The sequence below is a fragment of the Amia ocellicauda genome, chromosome 6 (assembly GCF_036373705.1).
Source record: "Amia ocellicauda isolate fAmiCal2 chromosome 6, fAmiCal2.hap1, whole genome shotgun sequence".
NCBI lineage: Eukaryota > Metazoa > Chordata > Actinopteri > Amiiformes > Amiidae > Amia > Amia ocellicauda.
The window spans coordinates 9,789,127-9,811,799 of NC_089855.1; the positions used below are offsets into that span (position 1 = coordinate 9,789,127).

At 48.4% G+C, this 22,673-nt stretch overlaps 1 protein-coding gene across 4 annotated transcripts in view; it reads right to left on the reverse strand.

Annotated features, from left to right (window-relative positions):
• bcor (BCL6 corepressor) overlaps positions 1 to 22,673 on the reverse strand; it is a 57,595-nt gene that overhangs the window by 1,694 nt on the left and 33,228 nt on the right. For 3 of the 4 annotated variants that reach the window (XM_066706059.1, XM_066706057.1, XM_066706056.1), the window contains 6 exons: positions 20,148 to 20,488; positions 18,437 to 18,712; positions 9,218 to 9,384; positions 7,619 to 7,764; positions 3,112 to 3,189; positions 1,430 to 1,580 (listed from right to left, as the gene is read on the reverse strand). In XM_066706059.1, coding sequence (XP_066562156.1) covers positions 1,430 to 1,580; positions 3,112 to 3,189; positions 7,619 to 7,764; positions 9,218 to 9,384; positions 18,437 to 18,712; positions 20,148 to 20,488 — 1,159 coding nt within the window. The remainder of the gene's footprint in view (positions 1 to 1,429; positions 1,581 to 3,111; positions 3,190 to 7,618; positions 7,765 to 9,217; positions 9,385 to 18,436; positions 18,713 to 20,147; positions 20,489 to 22,673) is intronic. The other variant, XM_066706058.1, reaches the window with a different exon arrangement.

Genomic DNA, 22,673 nt, shown 5'->3' on the forward strand with positions numbered 1-22,673 from the left:
TATCGCACGTCAATCTGTTCCCTGACCACCTAGGAATGACACGTTTCCACTCGACGACTGCGGTCTAACGATGGCCTGAGTAGCTATAGGGTTTTTGAATTCAGATAATCCTTAATGAACCCCTCTCCCCTAACCAAAATACATAAATAAACCGCATATTGCTTCCTGACGGGGAGGGAAAAAAAACCCCAACGAAAACAAAACAACACTTTGAACATTTCCAGATCACGGCGTGCTGGCGATGCGTGAGAGGAATGAATGAGCGCTGACGCAGAGATGTGAGCATAAACGAGAGAGCGTCAGGTAATCAGGCCCTCCAGCGCAGGAGATCTATTAATACCACATCAGTGGGAGCCTGCTCAGGGTGGAGTAGGCACTGGAGAGCGCACATGCCTGTCAGGAGTGTGGGTGGGAGAAAGACAATGGGGGTTCTTTAAGTGGATTAAACACGTGTTGTTGTTTTTTTTTTGGACGCCGAGAGGTGATTGATGCGGAGCTCTGAGCCGGGGTTCGCGGGGTGAATGAGTGAAAAACTGTGTAGGAGGCAATTAGTTCTGTCTGGTTTTGTTTAGCTTACATGCAGAGTGCGTATCTTTCGCTGGCAGCCTTAAAAACCTCACGGCAGCTCGGCACCCGGGCCTGCCTCTCAGAGCGGCCCTCGTTCCAGAGTGCCGAGCCGACAGGGCGAGAGCGATTCCAGCAGCTGAACCCCTGCTAAATAAATTATTTCCTCCCAGACAGCCTCTGTGACAACTCCCTGCAGACCGCCGACTAATGACCTACAGCCCCAGGTGAGACTTATTACTTTATCAATACTCCAGTAATAATGATCCTGGGTTTGGTCATTTAATTAAAAGCCCTAAATGAGGGCAGTTACGAAACCAAGACCAGGAGTCTGGTGACTGGTAATTACTAGTTGTGCAACAGAATGCTTAATAAAGGAAGATTTTTTTTTTTTTTTACTTCCCTCTAATTACAGCAGATTAGACCATTTATGCTTTTTAGTCCCTTAAATATTAAGTCCATAACTACGACCAAAGCCCGAAGACACAGGGCTTGATTGGAGGTCAGCCCGTGCGTGATACAGCTGCACATGCACTGATAATCTACTGTATTTTGTTCTGTAGTGGTTTTAATTCAGCACCTTTGGGCTTACAACCAAATAGTTAAACAGATTGGTGACTATTCAAGGGAAGAGCGTTGGTCTCCTTTTAAATCTTGCTGCATTCAAATCAGCTATTTCTCTGACACGTACGCACGCCCGGCAGTGGAGAACCCGACACGCAGGTTCCCCGTAGCGCTACTGTAAATTCCAGAGCTGCCGCGGAGCAGCCGAGGCGTGTTACAACATCCCACCGTGCGAGTCGGGGGGGGGGGCGGCGAGCCGTGCAGGTGGCCGGAGAGGCTGTGGGGTGGCGATCACTCTTACCCCTGGGAGACAGACACCTGGATGTTATAGCAGGGCAGGAGGGGGCGGTCCGAGAACTCGAACTCAAACACGTCTCTCTGCTCGTCCTCTTCCTCTTCCGGACCCGGCGGGTTGGCCAGGATGTCGAAGGCAGCCAAGTCCTCGGCGGACTCTGTCAACAACAACAACAAGAAAACAGTGAGATTCTCGAACCGTCACAGGCATAGCACTTATTCTCCAGTCAGGCCGCTAAGTGAGCAGCGCGGCATTCCCCCATGGCCCCTGACACGCTTCATGTCAGCTAGACGAGTCACAGATCCTGGAGCGGTCCCCCCCGTGTGATTTGGTACGAGCCCGTTACATACATGTCAACGGCGTAGCGGTGCATTAGATAAAACGCACTCGTGCTCTTTAATTGCCAGGTGTTTCCCCAAAGTCAACTCCTACACTCCATAAACACGGGAGTTTCCTGAATAATTCAGCGGAGCGGGTTCCTGGCACAGAGGCAGCACACTTCAGCTCAGGGAAAAAGCCCTTTCCGGCACAGATGACTCATGGGTTGCATCACTTTCTATTCGCTGGTCGGCTGGTTTGTTTACTTTGTTTGTTTGCTTGTTTGTTTAAAAGTTCCCACAAGAAACGTACGCCTGCCTTTCATTTAAGGGGCCAGGATCGTTCTCTCGCACATGAGCGACTGCGCACAGTAGGCGCCGTTTTGATTTCTGTAGAGGCTCTGTAAAAGTTAATAGAAAGAGGGTGTTCGTCTGCGTGTCTCGAGAACACGCTCATTTCCCATTTCCACACATGGGAGACAGAGATATTTCTCACGTTCAATTTGGATCGCATCGCCACTGGGGACAGGACCTTTATTTTTCCAGTTGGCAACGCGTGAGACTGGGAGTCCCATGCCAGCTCGGGAGCTCGGTCATGTGGGAGCTGTAATTGTGCCTCTGGAGTTGGGAAGGAGGCAGGAGGGACAGCTCAGTGGGAGGCAGGCAGCCCTGACTAACAACACAGCATCATTAATCAGAACACCCCCTGCTTCGATCCCATCCCCCCCACCATACAGTTGTTAGGGAGGACCAGCAAACAAACAAAAAAAGCAGCAGAGAAAATGTTTCCCTTCGTTGAAACTGCTGAGGACGGAAACACGACTAAAGTGTTTAAATAATTAGGGGCAACTAACAGCACCGATTTATTTGTGTTCAGATCGGGAGCGTGGTTTATTTATTTCTCCAGAAGAGTTCTCTCTCAAAATATTTATTCAAACGATTCACTCATCTAAAGCAGAGGAGCTAACAAAATGTAGGTTTAAATATATTGTCAGCAGAGCGATACAGCAATCTCCTCCGTAACGGTAAATTGAAAGTCTCCCCGTGTCTAAGCCAAGAGACAAAACGTGTGCACCATCGCAGATCCCACAACATCAATACCCAAGCAGGCCAGACGCTCGGACGAGATTGCTTATTTAAATATAGCCGAACCGGAATCCATCACGCTTTTAACACGGCCTCGTCAGCGAGCGCCAGCCCCGGCCAGAGGAGCGTGGGGTCTGGAGTACAGTCCTACTGGGAGAGCTGCCTGCAGGGCTGGTTCAGTTTCTCACTTTCCCGTGCATCACAGCTCTGGCTCGTTCAGCACTATTCTGCTACTTTTCCCGAGGCGATGCTTATTGAACAGCACAACAGGAAAAAAATACTCACCACACACAGAGCTGCCGTAGAAATCCCAGTACAGACCGGGGTCATCATCATCGCGGCCCTGCAGGTCAGCGAAGTAATCTGTGGAGACAGCAGAAGAGAAATGCACCTCGTCACTGGATGTCAAGGAACTGACTGAAGCCCCCTCCCCCTCTTTCCGCGTGACTCCAGCAGACCACTGCGGCTCACAGAGACCGCACTGCTCTTCACAGGTCAGTGTCAGCTAAACCAGATGTCAATACCGTGACTGGACAACCTCTTTTTAGTTTTTTTTTATACGTAGGGATTAACACAGCCACGCACCGACAGACACACATCCACTTTCGAATCCACCACACTGTCGAGAGCGGCCGCAGAAGCATCAATAGTGCTCGACGCACACCAGAGTTTTTAATTTTTATTTTTTACGATGTTTCAGCTACAGTCGGATAGAAAAACAAATACAGAAATGTGTTCGGGAGCCTGCCGGGACATGTTTCAAATGTACATAGTCTGGAACGGAGGAGCATTATAGTTAAGGGCATTATAGTTATTTATCTTAGGTTGTTTTTTTTTTTTTTATTCCAGACAGTGAGTGGCTCACAGGTGGGATCCAAACCAAGCAAAATGGGTCATAAATAAAGCCCAGCGATCCCTCTCTACATGCCTCTGCCCCAGTCTGTTTACGACTGAAGGTGTAGCTACTAGTCTAGTGCTAATAAACAGCTTGAGGTACTTCGGGAGACTTTGGCCCAGAGGAGTCCTACGTTTGCAGAACTGAAATGCAGGGGTGGGTGAGCTCGGTCATAAACAAGTACAAAATCCTCTGTCAACGTGGGATTATTAAACCAGGAAGTGAAAAAGTACAATGCAGGAGGAGGGGGAGAAACAGAAAAATCCAGATCAACAAAAATAATTTATGAGAAGCTGACGAATGAGTTAAACAACGCCATATCGGAATCAACAGGATGGGAGTTTCTGGAAGGGGCTGTCGCAAGTTAGGCCTGGTTTTATTATGGGATATTTCCATTTCCTGTCTGCACTTCGGACAGACGTCTTAACATCTTATATTCCAGTTATTTTTGGTTTAATCCACTGCACACATCTCCAGCGTGGTTGAGAGGCGCGCTCCGGACAGTGATGGCAAAACGACTTGGCAGCCTGAGGAACGCCGAAGCAGTTGACAGATTTTCACGGTCATTTTCCCCAGCAGTGTCATTATTGCCAGATCGTAGAGTCTGCCTGTGACACACATGCCTCATTAATGCCGTATCCTACCTCTAAACCGAACAGCACGGATTAAATGACTAGATGATGTGTGTGAAGTGATTGGGGGGGGGTGAAAGGAAATGCGGACTGCGAACAGGTTGAGAGCAGACAAGTTTGACGAAGGGAAGGTCAATCCCCGTTACACGTTAGAGTGAGTCAGACTGGCCACACATTTAGGTGTCATGGCACAACAAAAGGAGAAAACCTTGGATGTCTCTGGAGAATACGCTTCCCCTGACGGAGGCCGCACACAATCACGGCACAAGCGAGGTGTGTAAGACGCACAGCCCACTCACGACAGGATGCGGCTTTTGAAGACGGAGTCCCTGACCCGTATTAAAAGACAAAACTATTTTTTTTCCTCCACCTCAAGGACCACCACCTCCAGCTTTCCCTTTGTTTTTATCCCGGTGACATTAATGATTCTTTGTATCTCATGAAGTGCGTCAGGTTGCATTTCACTCGCTGTCTGCAAGTTTTTAAATTCTTAAATGTCTATTAATATGAAGCACTAAAAAATAAAAATAAATAGAATCGCACTGCAATACTGTTAGAAAAACAGAACGTTACTAGTGCTTAAAAGAGTAGGGAGGGAGGGAGAGAGAGAGAGATGGAGGGAGAGAGAGACGGAGGGAGAGAGGGAAAGCGGGAGAAGCTCGATCGCACATCTTGTTGTTCCCTGTAGCTAGGGCAACCAGTGCGCAGGAAGCTAGCATTTTAAAAGCTAAGTAAGAAATAATGATTAAAGAACGAAAAACACAGGAGTCCTAATCGCAGGCAGAGGCTTTTGTGCTGCCTGGCGTTAACATTTTGTTTGCCTCCTCTGCCCCTGCCCCGATTCCCCTGCCCGGGTTCTCTCTCGTTGTCTAATGTAGGTCAGGCAAGCAGAGCCGTGATCTTTCCCGTGTGCCCACCACTGCTGTGTGGACTGGTGGGCTGAAACTGCCACCTCAGCAGCGAGCGAAGTGGCAGCCCGAGGCAACGCTCTCCACACACACACACACACACACACACACAGACACACACTTCCCTCCACTCAATCTCCACAGACCCGTCTCTCCGCGGCGCTCAGACAGCACGGCGTTCAACACAGGGAGACGTCGCTGCTGAAAGCGCCGGCGCTCTATTTAACCCTGTTTTCCGGCCCTCAGAAAGGTTTCGCTCTGAGAGCTAGCGAGGCTGCGGCCAGATAAAGGAGGAATTACCCAGAGAGCCATGGCGAGATTTCTGATATTTAATCTAAAGATGGTCTCTGTGATGCTTTATCTTGTTTCCATGGACACCCCACTCCTTTTAAGACGGCAAACAATGGGAAAAGGAGAATCGGGAACTCGGCGGCGCATTAGGCAGGCCCGAATGTTGACCAGTTCTGGAATTTGGCGTGAAAGCTAAGTGTCGTTCGCACGGGCAAAGTGTAGGTTTTCATATTCACCATATACATTATTTAGCAAAATGAGATGTGCCTTTCTCCTAGGCACAATTAACAATATATGAAGTGCAAAGACTCCCCATTGCTGCTCAAAACATTTATCTTTATAGTACTCAGCTTCGCCTTTCTGAGCTTTCGGAGCTAAAAAAAAGCAGAATTCCACACTCATACGGAGATCAATTTAAGCTTCCCCCTTTAAAAGAAAGTTTCCTTAATGAAACTCAGTTTGACTAAGGCTCTCAGGTAAGGATCTCCTACGTAGGTGAGAATTCTTTCAATCCCGACTCGAACAGCAAAATAAACACTTCTATCCCATTAGGCAGGCTTATAAAGGGAGAAACTGCGACAGCAAAATCCTATAAAGATTTTGCTCTGGATTAGCATGGACCTCAAAACAGCTAATTCTGGTTTTTCACTGACTGCTAATGTGCCAGAGGGCCTAACGCTTTTTAAGGGGGAAAGGAAAAGAGATTTTCAGACAGTCCGTCTAATCCCGGCTGTCGTGTTAAGATAAATATGATTAATTTTTTTTTTTCCCAGGAATATTCTGTCAAATATGTGGATTATGCAAACAGCTTGGGGAGAAGGTGCCTTTAACTGTGTTTATCCCCAACACTCAATCGGAAAAAATCATTTACACTTTAAAGGCTCGCGTGCTTTTTACATTCGCTTATTGTACTAGCATTTCATTATTTTCTCTGGCGGGGTGGGGGGGTTAAAAATTGTAGGAAAATACTAGTGCCGATCAAGCGCAGAGTCTCCACTTCAAAAGATCTGCACCACAGGAGCCGCTGGTTCACAGGAGCCGCTGGTTCACAGCAAAGCATGACCGTGACAGTCACCCACAGCTCAGAAACGCTCGGTGCTTTGCATACGTCGGGTCGCATTTGAAGGTCACCCATTAATCCGGCCAGGTGGGGCCGACTGCGCCAGGCATCTGTGCGATCGTCACACGGTCACGGCGCCGGCGCTCCTGTCTGTCTGGTAATTGGGCCCTACTTGTTAGGCGAGCGAGAGACAGGTGCTACTGGCAGCATCAGTCCACCGAAGCTCAGCTTGTGAAATTAAACCGCATGTCTAAGCCACCAAGTGGCACAGGAACACGTTTCAGCCGCAGGGCGAGATTGATTAATAAAGCTCTAGGCTGATAGAGAGCGAGGGAGGGGAGGAGGAGGAGAGGGAGGCGAGTGAAGTGAGAAATGAGCAGAGAGCAGGAGAACCTATACGCAGAGGTGCCAGTGGTCCTCTATATTCACGTATTCGAATATCCCTTTTAATTGTCCAGACATCATTCATATCTCGATATTCCGACGTCTCCATGTCCTATACATGTCCACCACTCTACACGGACCAGGGTCCCTTGGGGGCCAGAGCGCCAGATGTCCCACAGAGAGACACGGACGGCGCTCAGGAAATGGCGCAGACACCAAATTTGAAACATCAACACGTAACTTAAGCCTTACAATTATAGAAAAGCCGTAAAATGTTAATCAAAAAAAGCATAAAGACAAAACGGACTAAAAAAAATTAAAACCTCCAATGAAGAAAACCTTCAGTGTGCAGGAGATGGTGTTTGATTGCCCAATAGGAGGACTTTCTCTAAAGTAAACACACACAGACACGCACACACACGCACCCCCCACACCCGGTGTCGCCAAGCAACCGCAAACACCACTAAAGCACGCTATAGGCTAAGCAACCTCCTATTTTTTTCAAGCGACGCAAAGCAATTTTTATGGACGGCTGCCATCCCCAGTCCTTTATCTGCCGTGCCTGACGGAGCCAGGTCTTCACACACAGGCGGGGAGCCAAGGGAGCGGAGCAGGGGCTTACCAGACAGGAAGGTCTCCATGAGCTCGCTGTGGGTCATCTTGAGGACGCTACGGCCGGAGTAGGTGGCCAGCGTGGGGTCGGCGCCGTAGGACAGCAGCAGCCGCACCACGTCCAGGTGGTCGTTTTCCACAGCATCGTGAAGCGGCCTGCACAAACACAAACACATAGAGCCGTTACACAACATTCACGCGTCGCCGGAGAAGCCCTCAGGCCCGACGCAGTCTGACGAATCTCTCGGTGCGGCGGTTAAATCAATCGCGTTAGCCCGAGAGGTCAGCCGGCCCCTCCCCAGACATATATCACTGTGTCTCACAAGACAGCGGCTCAGCGCGAAGCCACGACGGCCCTCCCAGGCTGAGGGCTGAGAATCGGTGGCCAGGCCAGGTCAGAGGGGCTGAGAAACATCGCTTGGTGTGCCACTATCTCCAGACAAATCATAAATGATAGCGGAATCATAAAACAGAAGTTTACAATAGCTGACTCCGGAGAAACCCAGGGGAATGGCTTGAGCCAAAGAGTAGTTCAGCTGTTTGGGATTAAAACACAAGCTAGTCAAGCATTGCATCCAAATGTCTGCTGTGGGCTTTTCTGCACTGGACTCCCACCAGAAGGGGAAAAAAAACAAGTGGGTTTCATTACTGGATGGTGGAGGAGATCCGGGTTGGCTACTGAAGTAGCACCCTGGTTTGAAAGCGGAGCCTATTTCCATTAACTCTCCTTAATGACAAAATTAACCTTTTGAAAATCGCACTGTTTTAACGTGCTTGCCATGCAGAATTCAAAACGCCCGAGCTTAAAGTCTGCAAATCCAGCAGCTTCCCCTTTAATTTTTCCAAGCAGCCCGGGATCTTTCTACTGAAAACACTCGCACATCTGCTTTGAACACTTCTTCACGACCAAAATAACCCAGGATTCAAACGAAGTGAAAATTTGGAGAGAAAAAATTAAAGTGACCCTCTAAAACAGTCTAATTCTACACCTCTGAAAACTTCCTTTTTAGAATACATAATTAAAGCACTGTGCCACTTTAAATAACAGGAAGGAATAAGCCTGGAGGTGTACTTGGCACAGACTGACAACATGACTAGAGGATATGAATAACATTCCCCATTTCTTGCGTATTTCTTCAAATCAACGTGAAATTTCAGGAGTTATTATTTATTAATCACTGATGGAATCACAGACGTTTTTTTCTCTTTTTCCTTCCCCCAAGCATTATTCACATTAAAAGATATTTAATGCGTCTCAGTGGTGACAACAGCCTCAGTTTTATCTGCTCCCCCCCACCCCCTCTCCCCTGGCCCCCCACACACCAGCCCATTTGCAGGCAGCTCTCTAATTAGCTTACATTAAAATAACGGACCTCGATTTGAAAGCCACGTATTGACGTTCACCCGTAATTTGAAAACATGCAATTACAGGAGCCGCGGTAACACTGAGGGGAGCCGAGGCTGGTAACGATCGCTCTGCTCTGACAGGAAGATGTAATCAGACACAGTGTCTCGGTGCACGCTGCGTGGCTCCCTCCCAGCTGGCGGCCCCGCTCTCTGACAGGCGTGCGGAGGAGCCGCTCGGGCGGCTGCGGGGGAGACTGTGTACCTGGTGCCGTCCTGGGCGCTGCAGTTCACGTCGGCTCCGTGTTCCAGGAGATGCTGGACGATGGAGAGCCAGCCCCGGGCGCAGGCCTCATGCAGAGCACAGTAGCCGGCATTGTCACGGTGATTTACATCACACACCTTGTTTTCCAGGCAGTACAGCAGCACTTCCTGCAGAGGGGAAGAGGAGCACAAAGGAACGGCGATGTTAGGGATGTAATTGGGACGAAATCTTCCTCGGCACGGGACAAGGCCTCTGGCTGGCTGGCTTTGTTAACCCGATCAGTGTCAGTCAAAAAAGATGGCTACATTTGGAAGAATTCAATATTCAGGAACACATTCCCAATCGATAGAATATCCGATCAAACTGCGTTGACCACCCCCACCAAACATATTTAGTTGTTTTTAATAATCATCATTTTCCTTTCGGTAAAAAAATCTATATGTGAGAATCACCTTCATAATTGGTTTTAATGCAAAGGTTGCCAAGGTCATCCCCGTTCTAGCTTTTAAGTTGACAAACAGAAATGAGCAATGTAGCTACATTTAATATCCCAAGACTGGGGCAGAAAACATCTCATTTGAACTCCCGCAATCTTTTCAAATTCCTATTTCTATGCAAATTTGGCAGCCTCGGCCAGAGCTTTTATAATTTTCTCTCTTCTCTGCAAATCGGGAGCCAGTGAGAATAGCTCTTCCAATCTGTCCACGTTGGTCAAATTAATATTTTGGACATCTGGAAAATAAATCTACGCTCTACAAACGGTTCGGCTTCAAAATGGTAAAAACGGACGACTTTGCACAACCGATTTCTCCTTAAAATCAGTTTTGTCGCAGGAACAAGATTTCTAATATAACCTTCTCGGTCCACAAAAAGCTACATGTCCTTAAAAATATATTGTCAACCAACTGAACCCCCAATAACCATGTAAATTTCCCTGAAGGATCTGATCAATGTAGAGTTCAGAGTTCAGTTCAATTTTTCTTCTCATTTTATTTAAGTATATACAGTGCGCACACAGAATACCCCCCCGGGCTTTGACACGCACGAGGCGAAGGTAGTTGTAAGTATTTTACGACACGCTAGACATTGATAATCACATTTGATAAGGGAGGTAATAGATCATTAGGGAGTTGGAGCGTTGCAGAGTTGAATCCTGGCGGAATTAAAATTAAAGCGCTGATTAAAAAGTAGTAAACACGTCTAATAGAAGTGGACGCATTTTTTTAGATCTAAGATTACACAATTAATGGATGATAAGTCTAACTGGGATATCATGTCTTGACAGGTAGGTGCAGTGGGGGGAGGGGGTGATTAAATAAATGATAATCAGAACCTAAATATTGTGTAGTTGGTTCCTGGTAAATGTCTGCAGATTAAAATGAGCCTATTCCCCGGAGGTTTCATTCCTCAGGTGGCAAACAATATCAAAACAAAATGTATATCAACATATATAAAAATTGCCAAATGTATGCAAAAAAGCAGAATATTTTAACTTTTCTCTTCTATGGTTCTTCAGATTCATTTGCCATGATTTCAACCCAACACCACCGACTTCTCCATTAACACCATAACCCACCGGCACACAACCTCCCCTCCGAGGTCACCGTGTTCAAGATGCTGCGTTTAAAATGGAAATGATGCAACCCGTACCCATCTCATAGAAAAATTCGACAACAAGCCTTGGGCGTTTCATTGTGACGTGATCTCACATACTTCACAGACATTTAAAACCCAGTTTGATTGACGAGTTTCAAATTGGATGGAAAGAAAAACACCTAAAAAGAAAACACCTCACAATACAGTCATACCAGTTAAGAACAAACTTCTCAGGTGAGGCGTCTCCTAATGAGCCACACCGGAAGAGCAGATCAGGCTAATCAACTAATTCCAATGCAGGAGACAGGCCAGTGCCTTCTTTGAATAATTTGCTTTCCCCGGTGCGCCCTGCCCTCTCTCTCTCTCTCTCTCTCTCTCTCTCTCTCTCAAGGCTGCTTAAGAGGGGCTTAAAGTACAGTTAGCGCGACACTCCGTTCCTCTAAACTGCATAAGAATAAATAGAGGCAGCAGCGCATTCGCCTTCACCCCGCTCCACATTGCGCGCCTCCATTGCGCTGACACGGGGATTGGTATCTAGGATACAGCATGCAGCAGCAGCGTTACCGGGGCCTGCACTAACCAGGCTAACATGGATGTCAGCAGACACTAATGAGCCCTCTGTCCGAGGCATGAAAATACCCCGGGTCACGTGACTGTGGGGATCGTCTGCTCACTAGCCACTTACTGCTCGCTGGCAGACAGACGGGGCCGTGTGTGGCTGTTGGGGGGGTGGTTGAAGGCGTCTAGAAAGATGAATCTCACGCAGCATTTTTTAATTAATCCTTTCGGTAAATAAGGGACTCAACTTTTTTTAATTTTATTTTTTTAATGTGGCCTTATATATCATCCTGACTTATTTGACGAAAACCTTGCATTTGGTTTTAAATATCAGCACTTCTTACAAGTGCTGTCGACTTGGATGGGATTTGCCCATTTTGAGCGAGTCTGCAGCTAGCCCCGGGAATTCTCCTCCACAACATGCAAAGCTTTTACCAGCCAGGGTTTAGCATCGTATTAAGCAGAAAATTTAAGCGCTTTAATAGCTTCAGGAGGGCGCAGGCTTATTGATAGCTGTACATCTCTGTGTGTTGCTGATGTCCCTACAGTAAATCCAGACATCCCCCACTCGAGCTCTTGCCGGTACGCAGTTGCAATCAATGAATCAAAATTCAGCAGGAAGGTTTTTAACCCTAAACTGGTAACTGACTTTTTTGGGGGTTAGGTTTACCAGAAACATGATTTCTTTGTTACTCTACTCCACCACATTAAAGCCAACTGAAAATCAGCCACACACAGTCCACCAAATACTCAGATAACTTGGGGAGGGGGGCAGTATCTTCTACACCAAGCTTATCCACCACTTATTCTGGGGGATTTTTCCCCCTCTACACAGCATACACGAATGCATACATGAAATACATCATTGCAGCCCACATAAGAGGACTTCAACTAAATAAGCTGTTTGGCATAATTCAGGCTTTTGTGCTGAGCTTTATTAACTGCACTTAAGCTTGCCTAAGATATACAGTATCTAATTAAACTCAGGTGGGGCTAATTAAGCTCATTGTAAAGGCTGAAACAGCTATTCTTCTTTGTGAAGGAGACATGCACCCGTCGAGTCGATCCAGCTCGAGCACACACACCCTCCCAGAAACCGGCTCGAGCCCACCGCGCTGACGGCAGCTGCCTGGCTGGAGCGCACAGCGGCAAGCCTGGTCTCTCTCTCTCTCTCTCTCTCTCTCTCTCTCACACACACACACACAGGCAGAGTGAGATCCTCAATAAAAAAGCTGGCACTCTTCCCAAAGTGACAAACACGTCCCAAGCATTAACGCTTCTCTGCCAATTAAAAACGTTAATAAATAATAATTTTCTGAAGAGTATGCACGCTCTTCTCAGTACCTCCATACATGTTGCAAAAAAACGGAGGGGCTCGGGACACCCTGACATGCGGTACAGGGGTGGGGGTGGCTGGATCGCGGTGCATTAATCTTTTAATTGAAACCGAGATCCTAATGCTCATCTCCAGTCAGTCAGTCGGCAGCGAGCGAGTGGGAGTCGCAGTGAGGGAGAGAGAGAGAGAGAGAGAGAGAGAGAGGCTCGTACTGCTAGGGGAAGTGTATCATTACAATACAGCAGGCATGTTCACTGACAGCTATCCAAGACAGGACTCGACTGGAGGGGTGCTGGGGATTGCAGGGGGGGCTCGGGTCTATGGTTACGGGGCTCTGCAGTTCCCAAGGAGCTCTGCTGAAGCCTGCGATACCTCGGGGCTCTTCACTGTGTTCCTGGCGACCAGACAAGATGTAAAGGAATCTGCGCACGGCCTCGGCACGGTGTGTGCGTGTCAGACGGGCTGTGGGGGGATCTCGCTCTCCCTCTCCTTCCTTCCTCCCTCTCTCTCTGAGCTTCTGGGTTATTAACACGGCTGCCAGTAACCACAGCAGGTAACTCCGAGACCAGACACAAACCATGAAGACTTAATTTGCGACTCCCCTCATTAACATTTTAAACACAGCGACGGCGTGCTTTAAACCACAGAGAGCGCAGACTTTCATGTGCAGCGACAAGCATCACAAAACTAAATTAACATGAAATATGCAGAGGGGTCGGGAGAGGAGTGAGTGAGTGAGTGAGTGAGTGTGTGGGGGGGGGTGTGCGAGAGCTGGGGGGCTGGTTAAGCAAAAGACAGCTTTACGGCACTCAAGAGGCCGTTAACCCCCGTTAAATCCAGGAACAGCAGTGATCCATCCAGAGGAAAACGATGCAGCTCCATCGCCACTGTACCACAGCCAATCTATATCATTCCCATATAAGAAAGGAGGCCTCCATTAGCTCTTCCCAGTATTTTTGCCGTTACACACAATAAACACATTCATACAATCTCAGATCACCAAGTAAATAGGCTAATGATCTTGTGAATGTTTCTGAATGCTTCATGCACTGGAAACAAAAGTACCTTGGTGTAGAGGTTAGAGAGCTTTTGCGAAACACACACAATCCGTAGTTGAACCAAGACAAGGGAAACGTCTCTTCCTCGACATGGAGCGAATTCTCATGGAAGAATTACCCAGATGAACACAAATGGAAAACAAATGTGCTCGCTTGCCAGCCTTTGAGCTGCCACCGCCCCCCGCCCCAGACCCATGACCGTGTAAACCACAGGCCTAATCAAGCCGGTCTTTGTGCACCGGGCTCCTTATGAACGCCTGTAAAGACTACCATTAAATGTTACTGACAGCCAGCTGAAGGGTGGGCCCGTTCCCTACTAACTACTGGTCTAAAAACGGCTCCGAGCTCCCCCCCTCGCCTAATCTACTGCCCGATAAAAATAGCTCAGCCAGATAACCATTGTAATCTGGGATAGACACCACACACAGCACAGTCACACTCAAGACTTGTTTTTATTCAAGCACGTAACCTGCGATTCCATTGTAAATCAAGCCTCATTCTTTAAAGCACTTTTGTTTTCAACTGCAAGCGAACGACAAACACTGAATAACCCACCTGTGCCACCACACCTAAGTGCGCAAAAAAAAAACTGCCAAGACTTTGTGCAGAAACGGAAAATGAAAAGATTTCCTTGTACGGCACCTCCAGCGCAAACCAATCATGCTCAGTTTACAACAAATGCTAGAGTAGTATCAAATGAGATGCCTATATAGCTGATTTTTGTCTACATTTGTCACAGGACAGTAACAACAACCTATCTTTGAAACATACACACAAAAATCTAATTAAGGATCTCTCTCTTTCCAGAGCCCTGTTAGTTGAGAATCCAAATCTCTCTAATCTGTGTGCACACAAAACACTGCACCAGGTACTCGCTTGGAGCTAAAACTGATAAAACCTCCCAGTCAACAGAACTCCAGGTTCTCTCTGGGATACGTGGAGACAAAAGCAAATCTAGCAAGTGGCCTCTCTCTTTTCTCTTTTCTTTCTTTTGTTAAGCAAAGGTGGAAATCCTCAAGAAAAAAAAAAATACTCCAGCTACTGTTTGAAAAAATAAACAACTTTTCATTTTTGCAACCAACAGTATTCCCCAGACACGTTCTAAACAAACTACAGTGTGAAAATGAAGAGATCACAGGCTCTGGAGCCTGTCGTAGCCTCTTAACAATTGGAGCCGTATTTCACAATCTTACTGACAAGATATCTGCTTGGAATCTTCAGAAAAAAAAAAAAGAGAAAAAGTATCCGAGTGAATGCGGGGGGAGGGGCTCTGAGAATGGCTTGTGGAGAGCAACTGCTCCACCGCAGATTTTGCAATGGATCAAAACCATGTCTTTGTGTTTTTTTGTCGGAGTGTGTGTGTGTGTGTGTGGGGGGGGGGATGGGTTGTTTGCCCCTCCTACAATCTAAAAAGAGCAATTTTATCTTCCGTTGTTTTAACGAAGGTTGCAAACTACCGGAGTTTAGAATGCACGGCTCTGATGCCGGAGCGTTCAAGGTCTTTAGCCCAGTTTTAAATTCATATCGTATTGTACTGCTCACAGAGCCCCGGGGGACATGGCCACGGCTTATCACACACAGGCAGTTAGGAAAACACTTCCTGCCTGAGACCAACTACACAAAAAAAAAAAGAGGGAGAGAGAAGCTACAAAAACAAGGTAGTGACCACAAACACAACAACTTCCCCTCAATCTCCCCACGCAAGCTGACCGTGGAGGCCGGCTGCAGCGGCTCTCTGGAACAGGAAGAGATAATGCAGAGGAAGGCTCTGCAGACGGGGTGACATCATAATTGCGAAAAAGCAAATAATAACTAAACACAAAGAACAGCTCTGCCCCCATGTACTCCTCACTGGTAGGAAAAAAAAAAAAAAAAAAAAAAAACGAACCCTGACTTTTCTATCACAGCACTGTTTACACTGTACCACACGTCACCGATTATAAAGAGTTTCAGGGAAGAGGTGGCCCAACAGCATACCCGAGATACGACCCTGGCCAATGCTTGTGCCAGAGGCTTCAACTCGCCACACCTCAGCAAAAACACGCTCTCCTTGTGTGGTGGGGGAGGCCAGCAGACCAACTTGGCAGCAGAAAAAATAAATCAGTTGCTTCGCAGCCAGTGGAAGCGAGAGCCTTCGAGTGAAAGACCTCTTTTCCTTAATGCCAATACTAGAATGCGAGGGGGGGGCGGACTGAATGCACGGCACGTCTGGATTCCTACACGGCCCCCCCCGGCCCCCCTCTCCAACGGACGTTAATGGAATCTCATCGCCGGGCAATGAGAGGCGATCCCCGCTCCAGCCCCGCGCGCCACTCTGACTGACACGGCCTTCTACGAGAGTGTGGCACCAATTAAAGGCCGTCTGACGAAAGGGCCATTTCACAAAGCAGGGTCCCGAGGAAGGCAGGCAGCTAATGGTCTAAAACAGCACCTATTTAGCACCTTCCACACAAAGCACCATCACCGAGAAGATTAATTAAACCCTGGATGCCGGAGAGCACTTGTCGGATAACTGATTGAGCTTTAATGGCAAAGAGCAATTTCGCCTGAAAGCAGAAATTTCCAAAGTGAAAAAAAAAAAAAAAAAAAGTGTGTGAATGCATTGTTAGCCCCACCCCCCACCACACACACACACCACTACCCACAGTCCAGATCCCGATGGAAGACAACAGACAAAGGCCACGCTGTGCGGAGGAAAAAGGAAAAAACAGACGAAAGGAGGGGAAGAAAAAAAAAATCCTTAAGAGGTTCTCTTTTCGGAGGTTAATTTAGAGAAGTCTTTTTTTGTCACAGGAGGCAGAGTGACTTAATGAACTAAGGCAGCAGCAGTGGGAAGGAGGGAAGAAGGGAGGGAGGGAGGGGGTGTTAATTTTCTCAGTGATAGAGCAGAGAGAGAGAGAGAGAGAGAGAGAGAGAGAGGAGTGTGTGTGTGCATGTGTGTGTGTGAGGCCGAGAGAGGGAGGGGGGCTGCGTGAGCCTCCTGGGGAGAGAGGGAGGGGGAGAGAGAGAGAGAGAGAGAGAGAGAGAGCGCGCAAGCAAGCGAGTCTGTTTGTGTGTGTGTGTGTGTGTGTGTGTGAGAGAGAGCAAGAGAGCGAGGGAGGAGGGCGGGGGGAGGCTGGGTGGCGGAGCGCGATGTGAGACAGTGCAGACAGCCGAGCGCTGCAGAGGCGGCCCGGCCCGGCCCCGGCAGTCCCAGTAAACAGAGCCGCCACACAGCGCTCCGTCTCTCTGACACACAGCAGCTGCTCCGCTCTGCGCTCGCACCGCGGCAGCTGGCCGGGGCTGGGGGGGCTGGGGGGGCTGGGGGGGCGGGGGAGGGGGCTGGGGTGGCCAGCTCTATAAAAAGCCCTTTAAAAACACTGCGTTCAATTCCCGTTTCCATGCGCAAGATCTCCGGCGCTATTTTCCCAGCTCTGTTGAAATATAGGTGTTTTGCTGGTGTTGGCTGTCGACAGCGTCGCTAGATTGACCACTCCCCACTGCAGAGGCGAAAAAATTAACGCTCAGCCTGGGCCGGAACCGCTGTGCCTCTGAAGTTTATTACCTTAACTGTAAACTCCCTGCACCCCCCCACAAACACACACACACACACACACACACACTCCCGTCCCCTCCTCTGCACTGATCGGTTCTTTTTAAAAGTGGGTTTAAAGACACTAGCTTGCAAACAAGGATAACTAATGGTCCTGTTGAAATTTTAATTTGTTCACCATCAGATGCTTTGTTCATTTCTTAAATAAAATATCTTGGTATTTCAATACCTAGTTAAACGAATACATATTTATATGTATGTATGATTTATACTATTGGAGTTAATTTATTCTAGCTCAATAATGCTGGGGTGGATATTTATGTTGTCCTGGACAGAACAAATGTCAGAATCGTGGCGTCAATTAAAATCCATTCCCTGCCTTATATCTCCAAATCATCATTGGAAAAAAGCAGGTGAGGATATGAAACAAACCCTCCAGAAATAAAAACATGAATTCTAGAGCTTCTAGATTCACACGGAAAAACCAAATTCTCACTACGATCCATTTTGGGGTTCATCCCTCCGTTTGTTTCTCAAACGCCTTTATTTACATGCCGTGAACCTCTCGTGCGTCTGCCTGCTACAGTAATTGTTCGTTTCCTGTGCTGCACGTTGGCTTTTTCAAAACCCCTGCCGTTACTAATCCAGAGTGTCATTAATCTGTAGAAAAATTAGACATGGATGATGTTATTCAGAAAGCTTTGCAGATTGTTGATAGTCTTTTTTGTTTCCCTCCCCCCTTCCGTCTGGCACCACGAGGATGTCGTACAGTAAGCCAACAGAGAGGGAAGGGAGGCGAAGGGTTAAGAGCTGGCTGGGATTAATGCGGAGAAGTGATATTTTCCAGCGTGTGCGCTAAGCGTTTGCTCCGTGCCTGTCGGGGACGCTAACATGTCACACTCGGCCTCGCAGAGAATTAATGAAGTGCGAGGGGGCCGAGCGAGAGAGCGAGCGAGCGCAGCCAGCCGCTCCAGTAAAAGAGGAAGTGGGTGCCACCAACGACAATCTGAGTCACAAAGAAGAGGAAAAGTGCGTTTCAGCAGAGCGGGAATTGCCAGGGGGAGTGTGTGTGCGTGCGTGCGTGCGTGTGTGTGTGCGAGTGTTAAAATAAAATAAAAAGGAAAGGCAAAGCAGCTTACCTCATAACCCAGACGGGCAGCCCTCTGCAGCAGCGTCTCGCCCGCATTCTTATTCACGATCAGCCGTCGCGCTTCAGGTGGCATGGGCCGGCTCGTGGGGGTGTCCAGAGGAGGGGTGCCGACGGGCAGCGGAGAGGGGTGGGAGGTGGGCGACAGCAGGGAGGTGGGGGCCTGGGACACAGCAGGAGGGAGCTCCGGGTGGCAGGGCTCGATGGGAGAGGCGTCGTAGTCCAGAAGAGATGCCGGTCTCTTCCGAGAGGATCTCTTTAGGCTGACCTGTCCATCAAAACAGACACACTTTGCTTAGACACTCTGTTACACGACTGCTCTGATCTGAACACCACAGAACCCTCCCTCTTTGACATATCAGACATCGGAGGATTCTTAGAACGTTCTCAACCCGCTGAGAGCGTCTCGGCAGGCCCGGAGACGAGAGTAATTATTCACAGCCACAAGTTCACCGTGCCGTCCCACGCTGCCAGCCTATAGACAGCACGCATTATTAAATGTCACCGCTGCTCGCGAAGAGGAGACGCATAAAAAGACATTACACTACGCCGAAGCGCTCAGATCTATAAAGTTCGGTCGTGAGGCAGTGAATGCGTGTTGCGCTGCGAAATGCGGACGAGTTCCTAAACGACTGCTGCAGCAGGCAGTCTTCAAATGTGCAGAGCTAATGAATACAGATACGTGGGGCTGTAAAGAGATGTTTTAATAACCTTTCAGAAAAGAGTCGAGCGTACTTTGATTGTTGCGCTGTAAGACTTTTTATTTTAACACCAGGGGAAAACAGTCTCCAGTTCAGTACTTATTGTCCCAGTTTCGCTAGAGACGTTATCTCGTGAAATGCGGCCATTGTTGTGGAGAGATCTCCGTCAGGATATTGCTGATGGCTGGGAAAGTCGGGCAGGAAACAACAAGAGGGGCGAGAGAAAAGAAAGCAGGTCTGAGAGACGGCCGCCGGAGCAGCAGAGTTCATTCGAGCCGCGAGGGCAGGGCTTATATCTGCCCACCCCTGTGGAGTAACGTGACACAGCAGCTGTCGACAGCTCGGCCAGGGCGTCATTGCTCAAGCTCCACAGAACCACCACGCTCCACACGTCACCACTGCCAGTGAGGATTTGTGGTGGCACAATAAAAAGCCTGTATTTACTAAACACAGTCCACATCGACTAGCAAGAAAGGATACCACATCCTTTCAGTTCACCCTTATTTATGCGATCACCTTTCCTCAAGGTTCAGTTTAGTTTGCGGAGCGACCTGCCCTTCTGCTCTGGCACCGGATCGCGCTACAGATTCCCAGCTCTGCGGGGAGAGGGTTTGCGTCCAGAGATCTGAAGGCACTTCCTCTCTGCCACCCCCCCCTCTCTCCACTGGGAAACGGAGTCTCGGTGCACAAGGAGGTCACCGCAGCAGCCGCAGCCGCCGCACTCCAAATAGAATACATTTCCTCTCTTTATCCTGTGCTTTGTGTTCTCGATTTTATTATTAATGCAGGGGAAGAAAAAAAATGAAAATCTATCCTAGATGTCAAGAACAATTCCAGTAAGCCTCTTTTCGGAAAGGGACAATGAGGGATTTAACTACTAATAAGAACAGCGCATACATAACACACGCATAAATAAAATAAATAAATGCATGAATAAATAAAACTGGTCATCTGCAGTGTGGTTTCGCACCAGCAAAAACACCACCTCGGCGGTCTGCCTACCTTCTGCTCTGACGAGTTCTCCAGGTCAGTGTTCTCCTCGGCTGTCTGAGACGTCCTTCTCCTGTCCCTCAGGCTGATGTGCTTAGTCTTGCACTGCCGTTTGCCTTTGGGCTTCTCAGGGTCAGTGTGTTTACGCAGTCGGGGACTCGACGTCTCGCTGTCCTTGCCGGCGCTGGGGGAGGGGGGCCCGAGCCCGCTGGCTTTGCGATGCTCCTTCAGCCGCTGTCTCTTGTCTGAGAGCCTGGTCGCTGCCTGGGGGGGCTTTTTAGCAACTGCTTCATCTGTGGGGGGCGAGTCAAGGCAGCCTTTGTGTTGCGGGGTCAGAGGAGGAGCAGCCAGACCTTCGAATATAAAAACACAGGGCAGCCGTGTATTAATATCACCACCCACAGTAAAGCCAAGCTCAAAATCAGAGGCCGTTTTTTTTCTGGCAGCTCCATCGTGACCCAGAGCAGCACGGGGTGGCGCCTGGCACCCGAGGGAAAACAAAAGCACACGACACAGGGGTACGCAGCACCCTGCACGTGTCACTCAAAAAAAGGGCCAAAACTTAGACTGGTGTGTAACAGCTACACGTTTCAAGGTCTGTGTCCGCAATCCGAACCGAAGTGCGACACCACAGACTTCTGGACGGTAAACACCTTTATGCACCTGCTGACTACAGAGGGTTTTGTTTTTTCTTATATAGGTGAACATGCACGGACCGGAGAAAAACACACACACACACCAAAACAAACTGATCCGAGGGGGAATGGGTGAAAGGAAAGTGATGTACGTGTTCCTGGAGTGAGTGCAGAGAGATGGGGCCTTGTGTACGAATGGGACAGGCACCGTCTGACAGAACCTCATGATGAATAAGGAAACGGACTAATGCAGTACCCAACAACAACAAATTAAAAATGAATGAAGGCACGTGAAGAAAAAAAAACCTGGCTAGCTTCAAGTACGTCCAATCTAAACGGACCAGATGCAACAGCCCCCTTCCCCCTGGCCTCCACAGTGACGCAAGAAAGAGTTAACAGAGCTTCTTTCAGCTGCGCTAATCCCGCTCCCTGAAATGTTTAAGGAAAGCCTTTTATGAAATGCAGTCAGGAGTCTTACCCTCTCCATCTGCTAAATGATTTATCTGGATGGGGCTCGAAGCGAATGAGCTTCCAAAAGACGAGGGGGAAAAAAAATAAACGCATGGACGATGAACGGATGAACGCAGGGTGGGGGGTGGGGGATTCTACAGCCACAGAGGCGTGCTCTGCAAACACACGCACACACAAACACACAGAGCACACCAATACAAACAAGCTTTTTCCGAAAACACCTTACATCACCCCCTCCCCCAAACAAAAACACTAACAAGGAAGAATTCGTACAATCTCTACTGAACGCACACCGCTTTTTCTCCAGAATAGCAGACGACACTGGGTACACACACCGTGGGGGCGTTTGGGCTCTGGGAAGGACTGACAGTTCAGACCGCGGGTACCAGCCTCGTAAACCGCATGCTTTAGATTCCCAATAAAGGAAAGCGAACAATCCCTCGGGTGCAGTATACATCACAGTATAAGCTCGTGTAAAACGTTTCCCTTCTCGAATAAGGGCTAATTAATGCCCTACCCCATATGCCTCCAGGGAAAGTAGCTAAAGGATCATTTTTCTCGGGTTTAATATGCAGAAAGACAATGAGCCGCCGCTTGCGTCCTTGTTTCTTAATTTACCTGCCTTGGAATCCCCCCGCTTTCTTACCACTGTGTTAACCACCGCCAAGGCCGCGCACTGGAGGCAGGGCTTGGATTAAAACTTCAACCTTTCCACTGCTGCCCCCCCCACCCACACAAGTCCCAAACCACTAGTCCCCCACAATCTGCGAAGTGTAGGGTACGCCATTCCTCCACTATGGTTTATAATGTGTTATTCTATTTTAAACCTAAAGGAACAAACTATCTTGCTGTTAAGTTAGGTTTCATTACAAGAACTCAATGTTAAAAAGTGATTTGTCAATTGTACCACGGGGTTAAAATCAAGAAACCACAGTAGCACAATGCTGGCCACCTCACCAGCTGGTTACCGGGACGCCAAAACACAAAGGTCAAAAGCCAGCGCCTTCACTTGGTTGTTGTGACCGAGTAAGATTCAGTTCAAGATGCCAAAGAAAATTGCCGTCGCCCTTTCCTGTACTACGTGCGATGCAGCTCCAGGCCATACAAGGCGACCACATGGAAACAAGCTCCCAACACGCAGCATCTCCAGTCCCACAGCGGGACACAAACTCACAGCTCTACCAAGCCTCGGGTTCAGGTGGAAACCTACTTCGCAAGTTTTTCTTCTTTTCTCAATAGCTGTTGCTACATGTCTCCACTGAGCTCAAAGTTTATGAAAAACACCTTCAACGGCTAAAAAAAGATGCACTGACTGAAAAGTCGTCTCCACTGGGCATTATGGAGGCGTGTGTGAAACGAGACATGTTTGGTGTAAAGGAAATGATCGGTCAGACCACTTCCCCTTTTGTCTGGAAACCCCCTAACACGGCCA